We start from the raw sequence: 19,980 nt of genomic DNA, 5'->3' as shown, positions 1-19,980 counted from the left end.
AGAGAGAAATGTGAAATTGAAGCAAAACATGATCCTCTTCTTTGCATTATCCAGGATCAGCTACTCTGTAGAAAGGACCTCTGCGTACATCTTTTCTACCTGTATTTTTATACAGAAGGCAATGGCTTCAGTTCACTAAAGTTAGCTGAGATCATATCCCATTAAGATCAATGCAAGAAAGTATTTTTTCCATCATTTTCAGTGGGAATTGTTCACTTATTGGAAGTGTGCAGAGGATTCAACAATTAGCTTCAGCTGGATTGGAGTCAATCTATTCACGTACAAGAAAATATACCAGGATGCGAAAAGGAATTGAGCACTGTTTTTATAAGGATTTCAAAAACAACCAGCAATCTGGTCTCTTCTGATCCTAGGACAGGTGTAGGGAACCCAGATGTTGCTGAACTACAATTCCCATCATCTCTGGCAATGACCATGCTTGCTGAGGCTGATGGGAATTGTGGTTCAGCAGCATCTAGAAGGCCAGTGTTTCCCACACCTGCCCTGGGATATTACCTCCTTCCTAAGAGAAAATACCTGTTCCTGACAGTGAGAGTGTTTGCTATTTTATTTTCACTTTTTCGGGGGGGGGGGGATTGAAAGCAATGTTGAATACAATAATACAGAAATTAAAATGAACCAGTTGTGGAGAGAGCATCATATGCAATGCAACTGATCTAAATTAGCACGGGGGGAAAGATATGCTGCATGCAGTCCTTGGGAATATATTCTTACTAGACTGATTTTTATTCTTAAATGTAATGGAAGATAAACCGTATCATGAGAAAAAGCTCTAGGCAAGCATCCCAGCAAAAGGGGTATTTACAGCCACTTTTAATGGTAGGCTTCATGTAAGGAAAGTCTTCCTTCCCCCTGCAGCAGCCACTTTCAGTAAGGACAGAAATCTTTTGTAGAGCTACGCTTGCATTTGCACTTTCATTATACGCTGGTTTTAACATTGTATTTACTACCATGAGTGACTCTACCAGTGTAAGTGGGGGCACAGCAGTAAACACTTGGTTCAAACATTGTTAAATTCCATTGAGTAAATGCTGTAAGCAACCAAGTAGTTTTAACTCCCTATTTAGCATCAGTGAAATGCACTCGTGGCGTGACCTAAGAGAAGAATGACCTTTCTATCTTAAAAAAGAAATCCCTTGGTAAACTGCAATCTTGAATTTAACATTTTGCATGATGATATTGATATGTTCACTGAGATACTGCAGCTGCTCACTGTTTTCCATTGAGACTAGATTCTCCCCCGAGGGTTTCATGTGATGGTGGGTGTTCAATAATGGTCCCATACAGGTCTTGGACAGGGCTAGTGAAGGGCCTGGGTAGAGCCTAGCCTCCCTTCCCCCCACCTCCAAAACACAGAGAAATATAAAACCTCCCCACACACAAACACATTTTCCCCCTGTCTCTCCATGCAGGGATGAGAACATCCCAACACATAATTCCTTGTCCTCCTCACTAAGTTCTCTTCACTAAGCAGCTGGAGAGTCGTGAAGGTCAGAGGCACACAATGAGATCTCAGCAATCCTATCCCAAATCTCCTCCTGCTGATTGGTGCTGGGAATAAGTGAGGAGCACTCCCATCCAAGTGCTTTGCAACTGTACCCGCAACCTATAGTGAAAATGGGATGTGTGGGCTGCACAGAAGTTGTCTGAGGTCCACCTGTGGGCCATGGGTTGCCCATATGGGATTTAAACACTGTACCTGTCTGTTGTAATGGCCATTGCCTACAAACAAGCAAATGCAACCACTGGCTGACTACAACTGTCAGAGTCTCTACAAAGTGTTCCTCAGGTTTTGTTAATTACTTATTAGCTATTGGAAAAAATTCAGTATTTAACGTACCGTATTTTTCGCCCTATATGACGCACTTTTTCCCCTCCAAAAATGAAGGGGAAATGTGTGTGCGTCCTATGGGGCGAATGCAGGCTTTCGCTGAAGCCTGGAGAGCGAGAGGGGTCGCTCTCCAGGCTTCAGGAAGCTCTGCGCAACCCTCGGGAGCCCAGCGCGAAGCCGCACGGTCTCACGAGGGTTGCATAGAGCTGCCTGCATTCCGAAGCATGCTGAAGAGCGCGCCCAGGCTTCGCTCAGCTCTCCGCGCTGGGCTCCAGAGGGCTGTGCAGAGCTGCCTGCACTCCCGGGCTTCCCGCAGCTCTGTGCAACCCTAGGGAGCCCGGCATGAAGCCGCGCCGGGCTCCCAAGGGTTGCGCAGAGCTGCCTGCATTCCGAAGCCTGGGGCGCGCTGAAGAGTGCGCCCGGGCTTCGTGCAGCTCCCCGCAAGCCTGGGGAGACTGGCGCGGCTCCCTAAGCTTGCGGATAGCAGGCTGTTCTGGGGGCTGGGTCGGGGGAGGCCCGAGCTTCCCCCGCGCCAGCCCCGTGCCTGGGGGGGAAATATTTTTTTTTCTTTATTCCCCCCCCCAAAAAAAACCTAGGTGCATCCTATGGGGCGGTGCGCCCTATGGGGCGAAAAATACGGTATATTTTACTTGACAGCCATCAGAAACATCTTAAATGTCAACAGCTTGATTTTCATATTTACTGCATCATATCCTATAGCTGGGATTCAAGATCAAGCACAGACAGGCACTTGCGAACACTGAGTTGGAGTCTTTCCTTCTCTTTCAACAGACTTGTGTGCCATTTCACAAACTGATTTTGATACACAGTTGAATATGGGAAACTCACCTGAGTTTCAAATGCAGTTCACTCCCCTGAGCATTAAAGGCTGCTTGCCATATAACATGGGGGAAGGCAGGAGCAGGTACAATCAGCTATTTCAACCCAGTTAACAGAGAGCGTACACATTTTTCAAATTCTAATCTGTACCAGCTGAATTTGCGAAAAGTGAATATTACAACTGGTAGCCATATATATATATATACCCCGGGCAGAAGGTATAGAAGCATGCTTAGTCACACCAACAGGATAAAGAACAGCTTATATCCGTGGGCTGTTAGGCTGCTGAATGAAAAGATAACAACAGGGCAACTGACTTTCGGGTTTGGTGGGTGTGCGTCAGTAAACAAGGGGAATTAAGACTAAGAGAGCTGAGTGGGGGGTGCTCATGTAATCTCACTGTATACAAGTGACAATAAAGTATTTCAATTTCATTTCAATATATATAGACTCTAAATAGTTTCACTGTTCTGGACATAGGAATTTGCTAGAAATTTTGACAGAATAAGTAACTTGTTATCTTGTAGAGATAAACTTCAGTAGCCCTACATGCATGACCCATTCTGTTACCCCATCATGGGGCAACTTGTCAGGAAAGAGGGGCTAAGCCTGTAAGATGAGTATTAACTATAGCATAGATAGAATTTCCCTATCTTTGACATTTTCTAAAAATTAAATCTTTCAACTTAATTAATAGCTTCTTTTTATTTCATTTTTTTTGCTGCAAAAGAGATACCTGGTAAGTAAAGCATTGCCCCTTAGTACATTTTTGATATGGTTGGAAATCTCATACGAATTATTGAGTATGCAATTTTATTTCTCGGGGGGGGGTGTGTCTTTTTCTACCATCATTCTTTCTCCTGAAGTCTCTAGAAGATCCCATGACCTAGAGAACCGGGAGAAAGGGATCCAGATTTTGACTGTGCATCCTTCTTTCCACGCCTAACTGCTTATTACTACTGTGAGAATGCAAGACCCAAGTATGGGTGGAGGAATAGGTGCCTGGGGACTGCAAGCCCATTACCATGAGGAAACAGTTGATGATAAATTGTAGGACATCACTGAAGATGTTTTTGCAAGCTTGTACCTATGTATTCTAGGTGGTGAAGAACAGATCTCATGAGATTTGCTGGAGCCAATCAGAAGCACTATTAAAACAGAATCAACATCACTCTGAGCAGTGAGCTGCAGGCTTAGCACCTTCTGTGGAATAGTGAGAGAAAGAGAGAGAGAAAAAATTTATAAAGGAAACACTTTGACAGCCTTCCCTGACCTGGTGCCCTCTAAATGTTGCTAGACCCCCCAACTCCCATCAACCCCAACCAACAAAGAGAAGTGTGGTGATTTCTCTCAAGAACTGGAAGAATTCCTTAGTTCCTGCTGGGATTTGCTATTCGCAGGCAGGAGGAGCCAACAGTGACAGCTTACTGCTTTCGTCACACAGCTGGCTTTTGCATATTTGGCACATATGCACCGTATACAGGAACCTGTTTCTGCATGCAGGTTGCATTCTCTGCAACAGGGCATTTGATATTACATTGCTGAAATGCAAATATTTGGGGTTGAGATGTCCTCTATCATAGGGCCCAAGTATAGAACAATACACAACCTGTGTTGTAGTCACTGGAGCACAGCAGCTTCCCCCACTTGTTCTGGCATCAAGAGGTGGCATAGGAACGGTGATTAACAGGAAGGGCCATAGAGCATCTGCCCCATTTGGAGAGCGTCCCAGATTCAATACCCAGCATCTCCTAGTAGGATGGGAGAGACCCCAGTCTAAAACCCTGGAGAGTAGCTGCCAGGCAGTGGAGATAATACTCAGCTAGATGAAAATGATCTGACTGAGTACAGTTCTCCTAACAGGATTCCTTTAAATAACATAAATACATTTACATAAATAGAAAAGCATTTGCTTCCCACCTTAGTATTGTTCCCTTTTTTGGAAACTAGTCACTTCAGGCAAAATCTTTATTCTTTTTGGGCTATTTTTTATGCCTAACACTCCAGTACCCTTCTGGTTGTCCTACAGATAATTTTAAAACAATTTCTAAGGTATGAGTAAGAGAATGCAAAGGAAATAACAACCCTGTGTGAAAGGGGCTGTTGTCTGCTGTCCAAGTGGGTTTCTGTGTACAATTATAGCATGAAATAACCTAAAGTTACTCATTAACGTAAGAATCATAGTACAATTCCTATCTGAACCTTCTAAACAGCAAATGAAGGATAAATCTTTTACAAAACTCCTGTTGTATGTGTCTTAGTCAACTCCGCGTGATACTTGTATATTTCAAATTCCCCTTCATTGCTACTTGAACATAACACCTTTAGGCTTAAGGAAAAACTGACTCTTCCTCATCATAAATGTGTTATTGAATAAATGGATTCTGCTTTGTTTTTTCCATTTGTAATCTCTAGTGGGGTGATGTTTCATGTTAACATGTGATGACTTTAAAAATTCAAATAGTGTCTGCACACTGAATGTGGAGTTGTTTGTGTGAATTCTGCACCAAGTGGATCCCCTGGTTTTCACCATGGCAAACATACTAAAGGAACTGTTTGTTGTGGCATTGTGAAAATGTAAGTTCATACAGCTGTTACATATGAAGGACTCCCTACACAGAAGCTTCCACACAATTTACGTTTAAAGCAGCCACTATGTGGCCATCTAAATTGAGATTTTTTGTTGTTAGAAATGGAAATTGAGACATTTGAGTCAGAGAGCGCTCTCAGAAAAGGGACTGTGTTCTTCTTCTTTGGAAAAAAATGTTAGAATGTTAAACCAACAAGAAGTCAAACTCTACAGTTTGAAGACTGCTGAAACAATTCTACATCAATCTCCTTTATGAATTGCTTCCTTTAGCTTCGCAAAAATACAACACAGTCAATGATTTTACTGAAGCAGGATGAAGAGCAAGCAAATTGCACACAGAATACTTCAGAATCTTTAAAAAAAATGTTTTTCTAACACTCAGATCTGTTACTCCATGTAAAAGTGCAAGTGTTTACTCAGGAGTAAGTCCCAGTTCAATGGGGATCACTCCCAGTGTGTTCAGGATTGTAGCCTTTGTTTTTTTAAATATAGATTTAGAGTACAAAAATAGAATATTCCAGCTTCTTATTGACTAAACGTATTTGTGGGTGTTGAGCTTCTGTATTTGATGCTCATGATAAATAATATACTTCTTAACTGTTTTTTTGTCAAGGCCTCCCAGACCAGTCACCAGCATGAATGACACATTGTTCTCCCACTCTGTTCCCTCAGGAAGCCCTTTCACAAACAGAAGGTGAGTCTTCTTCCTGATATGTTTTCAAATAAGAGTGCCTGTTTTATTGTATAACAGCTTCTCAAACTTCATGAAAGCAATAATGGAAAACAGGCATAGAATGCTCAATATCTTAATTATTTTAAACTGAGAAACTAAACTTATTTGTTACATTAATATCTCCACTTTTCTTCCAAATCCGCTTTGTTTCATCAGGTTCACTATATCCTATGCTTTCAAACCATGCCCAGGGTTCAGAGATGCACGTGAATACAGGGACATAACATCTCCACTCCAAATCACTGATTTGTTGGAGGAAGAATGAGCAACCTCAATTACTCCTTTTTCTCTCCTTCCTCCTCCTCTCACAAGCCTCCCTTGGTTATTAAGCCAGTTTTCTGTGACATACAAACTAAGAAACAGCGATTTCAGTATTCTATGCAAACAGGATTGTAAACCATAGTTGGATCCTAGTTTGCAATCCTGGTTTGTAGGGAACACTTAAACCAGTCTCCTGGCTTGGAAATCACAGGGAAACTGTGATATAACAAACCAAGAAGTTACCTCTGAAGATGAGTATACAAGATGAGGAAAGATGAGTCATTGAGCTTGCTATTCATTCTCCAACATAGCATTGTTTGTTGAAATTGAAGCATTGAGTTTGATCCATAGAGTTGCTCGTTTAGGTGCTTTTTTGCTTTTTTTTGTTTTGTTTTGTTCTAGTGACGCAGAATTAGGGATGTTTGGGGAACTCAGTCTTTGCAAATTCAGATATGAACTGACCTGATCCATACTTCCTGGACTAATGTGCAGATGAAAATATAGGCTACCCATTGCATTTAGCAGGTCTTGACAAAAAACAATCAAGTATGTTTTAAAATGCATATTTTAAGAGGAAATACATTTTAAAATACATATTTAAATGTGATTTTTATGTGTGTGCATGCAGATTTCTTTTGTTTATTTTTAAAAAATCACAGATTAATGTGGAAATGGGATGCAATTCATCTACAGGTAAACCCATGCAAAAATTACATGGATCAGAGAGAGAATGATTTGTTCATCTCTAATCAATCCAAGTCAACTGTGACCATAGAAATTAGCAGCAGGACTGGTTTGAGAAGCATGGCCACAGTATGGAACGGGTTGGGATGCAATCCATAATCAGTTTAATCCAGAGGGTTGAAGCTTCCACAGGATACATCTGAAAGTATCCTTAGAAGCAGACTGTAGGCACATAAATACCAAGGAACAGATGACCTGTTGCCAAGTTGTTCTGATATGAAAAAACACACACAATGATTTAAGGATTCTATGTAACCTGAATCCTGGCAAACACCCACTTATTTTGTGTTTCTTGATAGCTTGCCACTAAGATGGTTTAAGTCACCCTTCACAATTCCTTTTATTGCCCCTCTAACCTGTCAGTTGCTCTTTTGGAGCAGGGCTTGCTCAGTCCCTTCCACTTCACTGTCTTTTTCACTCTTTGCTGCCTCCTTGCTGCTCTTGCTTCTTTTCTCAATCTCTGTTCTAACTTTTCAATCTCTCACTATCCTCCTCCTGCCTTTAATTGCACCCACTTCTTTGCCTCTAGCCTCCCCCTCTTTCCCTCTTACCAGTGTTTTTTTTCTTTCTCTGCACTGCTTCACTTATACTCCTTTCTGGCTGTGTCTCAATTTCTCTGACCATATCTCCTCACTTTACCTCCTTCAGACCTTCTGCTCCTGTTGTATCCACTCTGCATTTATTAAGCTGCAGGTTAGATGTCTCCATGTCTTACAGAGAATTGCTCTGCCCCACCCCAGGGGCAGACTTTGATAATATAATGCCCTCGGCAAGAACAAAATTGGGCACATCCCCCAAATATGTCTTATTTTCACAATAATTCATTTTGGCACAGTTGCTTTTTAATGGATTGATATGGTGGTATTATTATTATTATTATTATTATTATTATTATTATTATTATTGTTACAGATAGGTAGCCGTGTTGGTCTGCCATAGTTAAAATAAAAAAAATCCTTCCAGTAGCACCTTTAAGACCAACTAAGTTAGTTCTTGGTATGAGCTTTCGTGTGCAAGCACACTTCTTCAGATACACTGAAACAGAAGTTGCCAGATCCTTCTATATAGTGAGAAGGTGGGGAGGGGTATTACTCAGAAGGGTGGTGGGAATGGGAGATTGGCAGATAGCTGGGATGAGCCTGCTGACGACTCTTAACGACTGTAATGGGTCTTACAGGAAAAGGCAAGGGGTGAGAAGGTGAGAAATGGCTTAGTCATGTATAATGGGATAAGAATCCAATGTCTTTGTAAGACATTGGATTCTTATCCCATTATACATGACTAAGCCATTTCTCACCTTCTCACCCCTTGCCTTTTCCTGTAAGACCCATTACAGTCGTTAAGAGTCGTCAGCAGGCTCATCCCAGCTATCTGCCAATCTCCCATTCCCACCACCCTTCTGAGTAAGACCCCTCCCCACCTTCTCACTATATAGAAGGATCTGGCAACTTCTGTTTCAGTGTATCTGAAGAAGTGTGCTTGCACACGAAAGCTCATACCAAGAACTAACTTAGTTGGTCTTAAAGGTGCTACTGGAAGGATTTATTTATTTATTTATTTATTTATTTATTTATTTTGTGCCCCCTCAGCTCAGTACCCTGTGTGGGTGAAGCACTTGCACTGCCCTAAATCCAGTGCTGCCTACCTAATATGATTCACCTGGCTTGCCTCCCTGATAGCAGGGCAATATGTTTGCCATCCTTTGTGTATTTAAGTAAAGGAAGATTCCAAGATGTTTGCTGAAATGGCTTTCTGGGCAGGATTGAGCCTCTATGCTAGCTTGCCAGTAGGTTGGCCACTATTGCTTCCTGGGAAAGGAACAGTGACAGGGAGGTTGGCCCAATGCACTGGCAGGAGCACTGGATTGGCTCTGCCTGAGTGTTTGCCCTGTGCCAACCTCCCTCCCACTCGCCACTCTCCATCCGAATAAGCAACAGCAACCCACTTGGCCAGGAATCCAGCATAGCAGCTTTGCCTCACCTGGTAAGCTGTTTCTCGATGTTTGTATGCAAAGGTTGGTTGTACTCCATGTTCAGGTACTATGAATTGGGCATGGATGAAATAACAACTTCCTAGGTACAAGGAGGCTTATTACCTGAATATTGAGGTTCAATCCCCTTTATTGCCAGCCAAGTTATCCATGTCAACTGTTGTCCTATTCTGTGATGGATCCCAGAGGTCACTTGTCTACATTTTCTTTGAACCTTATGTTTGTTTCCCTCTCCGAATGACATCTCAGTGAATTAATGTGCAGTCTGATCCAATCGTGGTGGGGTGTTTTTTGTGTGTGTGTGTGTGTGTGTGTGTGTGTGTGTTTTGCTTCCAGTCCTTATTAATTTGAAACCTTCATTCATTCATTCATTCATTCATTTATGTCAGTATCCTATCCACTATGGCTGTAAACTAAATGCTTTCCCCACCAAACGTATCCCCATGTATTTCTGTTTGCACAGACTGTTAATGAGTTTCATTGTTTGAATCATTCAGGTTACATGAGGGTATAAATGTAGCCAGTCCTGTGGCTGATGAGCACTCTCTTATAAAGCTGTATGTAAATCAGCTTCACAACAATTTACGGTCAGTATAAGAAGAGCACTAAACTACTAACTGATGTAGTTCTGTAGCTAGTACATTAAAATCAGTACATTAATATATTAGTCATTCTTCAGAAGTACTAACGGGGGTTGTTTTTTAGACAAAGGAATACTGTGGTTTTAATGAGACTGCAAATGGATCTCATGCTGAGCTAGAACCATCCTTTTATCTTGCATTTTGCACAGGGCAAGTATTTAAATGAATAACATGCACTTGCCACAGTTTAACCCTTAGGTCTGCTGACCTGTCTAGTTTAATTTTAGTGCCTTTCCTCCAAAACACAGCTCAAAAAGAAGCTACATAATCCTCACAAAGGCACACCTATTCACACAGGGATGCAGCTTCCCACATATAGTTGAGCTTGGCTTGGCAAACCAGTTACAGACTGGGCAATGTTAAATTATGTACAATCAGCACAGCTGTAAGTGATGTCTCTCAGTGTCCCTAATATCCAGTGGACCCACTAAGGACTACAGAGGGTTAAAATAGAAGTTGTTTTGATGGTGTGTTTGAGTCCTGTGCTTGGGATTCCCCATACATTTTTCTTTACAAAAGCAACCGCAGTGGCTCTGATCCAGATTGACAGCATGGGGATAGGATTTAACCTTTTCATCTGGTGCTGTTTCCCTGCTGAAATATATCACACACACGCTGCAGCTTGCTGCTGAAGCTGCCATTTGTGGAGAGACATTGAAATATACTGTAAACATTTACATAGATGGTTAGTTGTGCAGAAGTCTTATTATAACATAAAACTTGGAAATCTATAAAACCTGCTTTTTATCTGAGCAGTCCTGGGTGTTTCTTGAATGTTATTACATACATTCTGTTGTTTGTGACCCTGACTTACTAAGAAGGTAACAAAACAATATAGTAAAATAGCAGCATCAGCATCTTTTATGTTATAGTAGTGAAGAAAGTCTCGCAGTAAGTGTGAAATGCCTGTATAAAATCAATGCATTTAATATCACTTAAGTTCACTGTACACCACATATCTCTTGCTCTTTGTTCACTGTAGACATTATATTTCAGAGGAGCTGTACTCTTTGACAATAATTTACTATCCAGTGTAATTAAATCTAATAGTCTATGATGCTCTTTCACTTTTCTTCCCATAAATATTTTTCCCATGGAATTCTAGTGTATAGCACTGATTCATACCTTCATCAGTGATGCTCGAATAACATGGTGCTCAAATAACTTCCACATAAATATTCTGGTGTTGCCTCTTTTTGTATGGTGAAACTACCTGTTCTTCATCCCCTACTTGTGGGCTTCCCAGAAGCACCTGATTGGCCTGATTGGTTAAAACATGTTGACTAGATGGACCTGTAGGTTTCCTCCAACAGGGCTAAGTTTATGTTCTTAGTCACGTATATGCAATTTTGGAGGTCCAGGAACAAGCATAAAAAACTGCATGCATGAGCCATATCTATCTTGATTTTTCACATACTTAATTAAAGCCAGTTAGTCCACAGAGGACATTTTTACAAGTGATGTCAGGAGCAAATTTTATCACTTGTGAATTACTGTGACATAGATATTGAGCTGTAAACTCACTTTAAATTGGGCCAAGGGCTCAGAATACGAATATAAACGTGAATTTTAAATGTTTGAGGCACTGTTTTGTTTATATATGAACGGGCACAATTGTGAATAGAAATTTTAGTGCCAATTCTGTGCTCTTAGGTTAGAAGTGGAGAAATTATATAATAATGAAAATGTTCAGAAAGTAGCTTTGTAGCATCTATGCAGAGATGTGAAATTTTAATAATGGTTTCTGCATGCCATGTACAAACACCCCTATTCTGAGCACTGGGTGTTAGACTCAAAGTTACTTTGTTAAACCCCTGGGTGCTTTTTCTGGGACAGGATTATTATTATTTTTTTAAAGCATAATATTTTCTCTCTTGATAAAAGCAACTAATAGGTTACTGGTCAAAATGTTTAGAAACAACAAGCTTGGACAAGGACCATAAATGATCCAGTTAACTGTTCATGTTAGACTCATTTCAGAAAATGGTAGATGTCACACTCTTTCTGTTAGATAGCTAAAAGCGTACTCATGCCATTTTTATAACTGAACAACTAAAACCAAACTGTTACGTCAAACTGATATAAAATGTAAGTCAAGATAGGAAGAAGTGAATGTGTGCGCGCACAATAAATTGTCAGTCTTCAAAACAATGGAATATCATCCTACACTTCCATTAATATATTATGGACATGATCTAATTGTGAAACTAACCCGATGAGCCCAATGAGTCTTTAAACATGGTTTTTTCCCTGAACAGGAGTTGCCTATGTCACATAACTGAAGAGACTTTTATCGTGGCTAGTCTTATCCTCTGGTCATTACTACCATTTTGTGGGATTGAATTCCATATCTGAACTGTATTTGTCTGTACTGAATCTTCCAATTCACCTTTACTGGATTGCATGGGTTCTAGAACAATGAGAGAGGGGGAAATAAATATTGCTATCCATACTTTGAATACTTATATACTCCTCTATAATGCCCACTCTACTTCCAAACTAAAAAATCTCAGGTGTTGTAAAGTTTCCTCTTTCCAGTCCTGTGATCACTTGCCCTTTTCTGTACCTTTTCCACCTGTACAATATCATTTTTGAGGTAGCATTTGTATGGTCCATATCTGTGAACATATCAGCTAATGCAATGCTAGGCTAGCTCCCAGGCCTTATTATTAAAAGAGAGAGTGATAATAGCGTCTTCTGGGCCTTGGATAGGGAGCCTTAGTATGTCCCTTATTGTGTTAATGTTGGAATTATGCCTTGTTTAACTAGGTTGAAACACGATTTCTCTTCCATAGCTTAGCTACTGCCTTCTATTAATATCAAAGTATGTTAAAAAAAATACACTCTTTTTCAGGGCATGTTTGTGACTGAGAAAAGATTTCACTGATACAGTGCTAGCACAAAAATTTGTAAGGAAGCAAGATCACTGGCAGTCTGAGAAGTCTAGAACAGGTGGTGATTTTTCTCACCTTCATAGGAATATGGCATCATTTTGATATGCTGTGTTACTTAAATACTGCCTCTCTTTGCACTTTTATTCAGTTAGTTGATGAAAAACGAATGTCAACATACAAGTTACATGATATAGCTAGAGCTGAGATGAAATCTCTCAGAACATATTTTTCTGAGATGATTTCTGGGGCATTTCTTTTTCTCACCTAACTAGAAAAAGCATAACAGGTCAGGAGAGTTTTACCTAAATATTCTCGGCACTTTTTTGTGTCTGGTGGTTGCTGTCTCCCTGCTTCCCTTGCCCTTGCCCCCACCATACAATGCACCAGAAAAATATACTAGCTCCAGTGCATTACAGAGAGTGTAAAATTGATAGGCTATTTGTACACAGCTGTAGATAATCACCATGTTGGGGAGTTTTTTGCTTGCTTGGGAGATTCCCCCACCTGCATTCTCCAATGGTATGAATGCACCACATTGACACAGAATCTGTGCATGCATGGTAAGGCCAACCATGCTGCAAAAGCCTGTGTCACCCACAAGATAAGTAGAACTGGAGACTGGAATCTGTTTCAGATTCTAGAAGCATGAAAGAAAGTCCACAGATAGATAGCTTTTCTGGAGTGGTACTGAGTGGTGAACATAACCAGAAACGGACACTGTATCATTTGTAACCTGACGTGTTCACCAGGATCCTGTGGCCTAGATACAGATATGGGCCCCCCAATGTGCATATGAAATTTGAAGACTTACATTGTGCGCATGGAACAATTCTCCTTTACATAGAACATTCCCAGTATTAAAAAGAATAGCGTATTCCCTTGCACTCATGGAGTTCCAGTTGAACAATGGAACGCCATAGTTTTTCATATAATTACCACTATGTGAAGCAAATATCACTAATTTCATGGGAAACTGCTTCCAAATTAGTGTGCTAAAATATTTGCTTCTAAGCCATCAATTTCAATGGAACCCAAACAGACTTCACTCCCCATACTTTAGTAAGTAAAGGATTCTCCTCCATTATACCACAACTACTTTAAACGCCTCTTATACAATGTTGTAAATGGAGAAATCCATTCCTCTACATGGCACACAGCCCTTTGGCTATAATATGCATCTTATTTATAATAGCTGGCATGAAAAGATTGCTATGGAATGGAAAAATCAGAATGGAAAACCTGGAGCTGAAAAGAAAGTATTTATGCCATGTTTCAGAATTGCATCAAGAAATGTTGTTGTGGTTCTGTATATATTTAAACATAAAAATGCAAACGTAAAAGTATATAGTAACGAATAAGCATGGTAGAGCACTATATCAGATCGTAATACTTTCCTATGTTTAAATCAGAGGTCATTTTAAAAATATTTGTTCAATGTGAACATTTTCTTGGAGATCATCCATAACGGAGAGAATATCCTTCTATAATGGCAAAGAGAAGAACTGTGTCTTAACTTCATCCCCACCCCGCCTAGCTGAAGTGCTACCCTAGAAAATGCTTTCTAAAGAGTTGGCAGCATTAAGTCTCACTCCACACAGTACGTGGCTTGCAGCTTAACAAGTTAAGTCTGCAAACCTAAAGTTAAGGCTGCAAACCCTTCCTAAGCTCCAATGAGCTTGGTGGATCTTATTTTCAAGTGGATATGTATAGGATTGCAATTTAAATAGGATTTTAGAAACCATTTTGGCTGAAGCTTATGATGTATCAGCTTCCTCTAAAATGTTTATAAATCAAAGACTTGTAGAAAATCACCATTCTGTTTTGTACAAATCTGATAGTCCGTTTTAGACTTTTAGAGCAATTTTAGCATTATCTGTTATTTAAATCACTTACCTATGTTGTAGAGTTCAGTGGATTTCAGCCTTCATGGTTTACTGTCTTAGTTGTCCTGTCTCATTAACTAGCTCTCCTTACAAGAATAATGAAGTAGAGCAGAACAAATTGCTGGCTAGGGCTGCTCCAGCTTTTTTGAAAGGCAAAGGGTAAGTTTTAAAAAGTGCATCAGTAGCTTGCACTAACACAACTAAAGCAAATGCCTTCTCCTCTGACTATACTGCGCATTCCACAAAACATATCAATGGGAGAATTTTAATTTCCTCATAATTTATCTGCCAGCTGGATTAAGCACAAAAAAACAGAGACATATGAAATATAGTAGCACACTTGAGGTCTTGCTATGGCATCTTAAAATACAGGTAATTATACATTTTAATGTAGATTTGTGTATGCGTAGTTAAATTTTGCACTTCAGTCCTAAGAGCCAATCTATACGGAACAAAAGATAATGGAGTGCACAGTTCCTAGGACTGTAGCATTTCATTCTGTATTGGGGAAATCGGGTGTAGTAGCTTCTTGGGCGCCTGGGGTGCCATGAGCTGCCCACAGGGCAGGGCGAGCAGAGCTTTCATGGAGGCCACCTCCCCCTCAGCTGTAGGGCAGATGCAAGCCCCACGTTGCTGTTTCAGGCAGCTTGGAGCCTGCAGGCACCCGAGCCACTGCATCACTCCCAGGAGAGACACGTGGCTTGCGCTGTAAGTGCCACCCCTACAGTGTGGTGCCCAGTGCTCCCCCACCCCCAAGCTATGCCTCTGACAGAAATCACATGTTTGTTTGACCCCCTCACATCAAAACATACCCAGCCACAAAATCCTTGCACATTGTGTGAGAGTGTTCTAACATAACCACTAGTTTGCAAGGTCAAAAAAACATTTTGCATGGGCAAGCATTCTGACATGTAGTGTTCTACATATCATTTGAAATGGTTCATTCTAAGAACTGTGTCACATGGTTGTTGGCTTCTCTTGTTGCATGTGTAGATTGGCTCGCCTGACTGATGTCAGTTGAATTCCCCTTTAAAATAAATGTGCTTGGTACTTGAGCTAAAGGTTAGCAATTTCTTATATTCTAAATTATGCTTCATTGTAGCACTAATCCAAGGCCAGATCCTGCATGGTCCTTGAGCATCTCTGCTGCTTTAGTTTATGTAGGTGCTGATATTCTTGTCTTGCAGGTCCACTTTCTTAATATCTCTAAGTTCTACCTTGATTGGGTGGAATTGATAACCATTTCAACACTTGTTTTATGAAGAGAGAAAAAATACATTTGACTGCTCATTTACAAATTCCCATTTCACACTCTTACTTGCTCCTGCTTTCTCTGTTTATTTCTCTTTGTCTGTCCGGACTATACCCTTTTCCCCCCAACCCTGTTTCAGGTTACAGTATAGCCTCGATGTTGCAGACAGGCTGGCTGATGAACATGTTCTCATTGGGTTGTATGTCAACATGCTCCAGAACAACCCCTCACGGTTAGTGCAGGCTGGGCACCTTGGTGGGGAACTTTAGAGACGAATCCAGGCCATTACAGAATGCAACTCCTCAAAGGACTGCGCAGAAACTAAACTGACTGGCCTGGTCCTCATTCTATTGGATTTCAGCACTGTTAAATATTACAAACAGTAGAATCACTACCATGCACATTGATTTGTTTTAGTCTCTAAAAGGCAATCATTAGTGTGCTTATCAATATTATACATACTCTGACCCATTTATCCTACTAACTGATCAACTGGGTGACAATCTACATGAGCCACCACAGAACTGCTGCATATGTAAGGAATATTCTTAAGTTTCTTTTTGTGTGAAATCTGTATGAAAATTCTCACATCCAATTGTCAAAGGCACATGATTTCACTGAAAAGACACACATGACCACCACTCTTCAGTTCACATAAAGTGTATGTTCATCATTACATATTGATCTACAACTTTCTTATATGGAAGTGACATCTGAATGCCTTGATGAATAAGCAGCATTAAATCCAAATACAGTAATCAACATAATTAGGTGTTTTTTCAGATTGTACTGTTGGCAGTGGTTGTTACTAATAATCGTTTCTTTTGCGCTTTTAATGTGCATATTGCTTTCCTGGCTTTATGCTGTTTATACCTAAAACAGTCGTTTCGGATAAAGACAGTTACTTATCCAAGCATCCAAGGGGTTCACAGCTAAGCAGAAATTTCATCTCAAATCCCTCAGGTCCAGCACCCTATCAGTTAGTCCATGCTAGAGTGTGTAGGACAGAATGCACAGATTCAAATATTCTTTGGAGTATTTTTTCAAGTGAAGAAATACAATGGTTGAATAAGAGGACTTTTTATTTGCCTGCTCTGTTGCCGCTGTAGAGCTGTACCTTAGACTGATCTCAAAAGCATTGATAAAAGGTTGGTTGAAAGCATGTGGTGGTCCACCCTATAGTGTCTACAGAATAATGAAGGCTGGGCATTACACTCATGAAGTATTTAAGGTATGGGATCATGACTGAAACTTGGTTTTGGATTCTGTAAAGCACATTTTCCTCAGCAGACATTTAAAAGGACGTCTTTATCCATGTAAGACTGGAAAGCTCCCTGTGTTGTGACATGTGAATATATCCTTTTGCATGGTTAGATAACTGGTGGGTATTTTCTGAACAGAGTGTTCTGGTATAATAAGCCATCCTGCTCTGTCTATGCTTCTTGCTAGCTATAGCCATTTACTTGTCTATTGTTTTTTATATCAGTCAAATTGAGGCCCATTCCTTTTTGTTTACACTTGCTAGATGGAGCTGATGTAGTTTGAGTCCACATGCTCAGTGCGGAGAAGAAACTGTGTGCCATGATAAACCCTTAAATTGAATGTTTTTGAAGGTTTGGATGGGTAAAGAAACAATAAAATCCTTTATAGTTCAAACTGAAGTAATGTGTAGTGCAAAACATATGATTATTGACATTCAAAGATTTCAGTATTAATGTACTTGATTGAGAAGAGCACCAGTCATTCCCATTATATTAACAGGCAAAATTAGCTAACAGACCATGTATTACATAATGCTTTGTAGTAGGGAGTGGAGAAGTGCATAGTTCTGAATATTTAAGAGCTCAGGCAATATGTTATTCCTGAGCATTATATAATTTTTATAGACTGGCATCAGTCCTGATACTGTCCCTCTGCTAATGTCTGTGGTTATGCATTTAATTGGTAAGTGCATTCTGGCCATAAAGTTTTTGTACAGCAGGCCACAAAATTCCCAGCTCTAACTAATAAAGGTCTGCCGCTTGCAGTCTAAGGAAGCAAAACCACTGTTCACTATGTCCACTGATACTAGGACCAGAAGCAATTTAGTTGAAATTGCAAAGAGACAAACTCAGATAAAGATTTAGGGCAACTTTTTATAACAAGTAATGGAGCATGCAGAGTAGAGACAATTGGGAATCTTCCATTGCCATTTGAATGCAAGCCACAGCTTTATCCAATACAGGTCTGATTGCTATTCAGTGTGGTAGCAAATGATCGCATGTAGCAGCAATGACTGATACTGCCACAGTGCATGTGGTCCATTTCCAAAAGCCATTATCATCCTAATGAAATACTAACACTAAAAAACAAAAAAAATTCCTCAAATAAAGCAAAACAGCATATCTTCACAGATGCTAACAAAACATTAGTTTTGAACTCTACATACTGTACAGCCTCATCCAAATGGTCTGGGAGGCATCAGTGATATTGAATGGATTGCTAGCTGCCCTAGCCTGCTGTTGTATATTTAATGCACAGAATTTCTGAAACTTTCATGGCATGGAAATAATATCACTTGCTAATCTTGGTGCATCAACCTTCTGCTAAGAGACATATTTACAGCAGCCAGTTGAAAAGTTGACAACTCCAAGGATACTCGCAGTTAAATAGGAGTAATGTCCCCAGAGGGCTGCACTGACATGAGGGACATAAATGACTTTAATCAATCAATATATTTGAATAGCCAAGATTGAGGCGTGTTGGTTCCATAAACATTTCTCTCATGCAAATTTCAAAAATGAAATGTACTTTTTACTTGCATTTATTTTTGGCATGTGGGGACGGGGAGTAATTTTCCTTCAAATCAGAGTGGCTTGTGTTTACTGGAGTGTGGGTGTCTTTGTTTCCTTTCCCAGGCAAGTGTGATATGACTAATTTGTTTGAGCCATCTGAGTTGACTTCGGGTGAATTAGCACACTCTAGTAGTCTCAGAAAATCTATCAACTGAGAAATAGCTAGTGGTGTTGCCTTGCCCTTTCCCACTTAATATCATACAAGTATATATCAAAATAATACATAGAATTACTTTCTCCCACAAACTTCCAACCACAGTGTCCAAGTGTATGTTTACATGTTCTGTTGTCATGACAGCAAACAAGTGATGGAATTCTCACCTCTTGACTTGCCTAGAGGAGAAGATGTATAGGATTGTTCTGGTTTTCCATCCTATCTAATGATTTTTTCCATCCTATCTAATGACTTTTTCACTACAAGAAGGATTTGGGATACCCCTGGCCTTTCACAGCATATTTGGAAGCAGTTTTGCGACAACAATCAGCTTCCACACCCCACCCCACCCCCACCCCGTTCAGGCACATTTCCTATTGGAAACCTTTACTTTCTCCCACAATTCAATAGGCACGATTAGACATGCATGGATGATTTGGAAGGAAGGATCCTGCCTTCAGCACCAAACTCTGTGGTAACTGCGGTGCAGGTTCAGCCTTTCTTCCTTATTTGCAACTAACTGCTATCTACTCTTAATGGGGAAAAGTAGAATACTTTTCTTGGGGACAATGTTGTACCTCCTCCACCCTTCCCTTATAGTTACAGTGGCCCAGTTTGCACAATTCAAACCATGGCTTATTGGGAACAAGCAAATATGTGGGTTCCTAGAAAGAAGATCACAACCACATCACTCTTCCTCCAGTTCTGCTCCACTGCTGTGAGCTAAGCCTTGATTTGGTTTAGTGTTACATTCAAACTTAGGCTTGATCTCCCCAAGGTTTGGTCTATGGCTTACTGCTCTTGATTTGTCACAAGCCTAAGTCTGGATGTACTGCTAGGCCAAACCATGGCTTATCTTATAGCAGCGCAACAGCAGTAGAACCAGAGGAGGAGCAACACGGCCACTGTCTTCTTCCCAGAAACCCCATGTTTGCTTGTGTGTGCTGTGCCATGATTTTGCTTAGCAGTGTGTGTATGAACCAGGCCACTGTGGTCACAGTGTGTCTGTACGTATAAAGGACACAGACATGGGTTGCATCTCCAACAGTGTCCTTGTGGGCCCTTCATCTACTCTGCCTTGCCATACTTATTTTCTTGAACACAATCTATTGATTTTTTAAACTTATCATATATTCCGGTGCTTAATTAAAAACTATATGACTGAAAATTTTGCTTCTAATAAGTTGTCCTGAATGAAACACTTATCTTCACTCTTCCTCAAGTGTTGTTTCTTTCACATTTTTTGTTCAGTTTCAGTTTTTATACATACACCATTTAAGCAGATGGTTTTTACTGAAGGATGAATCCATTC

At 40.3% G+C, this 19,980-nt stretch overlaps 1 protein-coding gene across 26 annotated transcripts in view; it reads left to right on the top strand.

Annotated features, from left to right (window-relative positions):
* The window catches only part of DTNA (dystrobrevin alpha), a 190,010-nt gene that overhangs the window by 142,031 nt on the left and 27,999 nt on the right, over positions 1-19,980 (top strand). For 13 of the 26 annotated variants that reach the window (XM_081013829.1, XM_081013819.1, XM_081013808.1 and 10 more), the window contains 4 exons: positions 5,896-5,976; positions 9,508-9,597; positions 14,510-14,587; positions 15,820-15,912. In XM_081013829.1, the coding sequence (XP_080869955.1) occupies positions 5,896-5,976; positions 9,508-9,597; positions 14,510-14,587; positions 15,820-15,912 (342 nt within the window). The remainder of the gene's footprint in view (positions 1-5,895; positions 5,977-9,507; positions 9,598-14,509; positions 14,588-15,819; positions 15,913-19,980) is intronic. The other 13 variants (XM_081013828.1, XM_081013809.1, XM_081013823.1 and 10 more) reach the window with 5 other exon arrangements.

The sequence above is a fragment of the Podarcis pityusensis genome, assembly GCF_964106645.2.
Source record: "Podarcis pityusensis genome assembly, chromosome: 7".
Classification (NCBI taxonomy): Eukaryota; Metazoa; Chordata; class Lepidosauria; order Squamata; family Lacertidae; genus Podarcis; species Podarcis pityusensis.
Note: the sequence above shows the minus strand (reverse complement) of the source record. Positions and strands in the feature narration are given on the sequence as shown.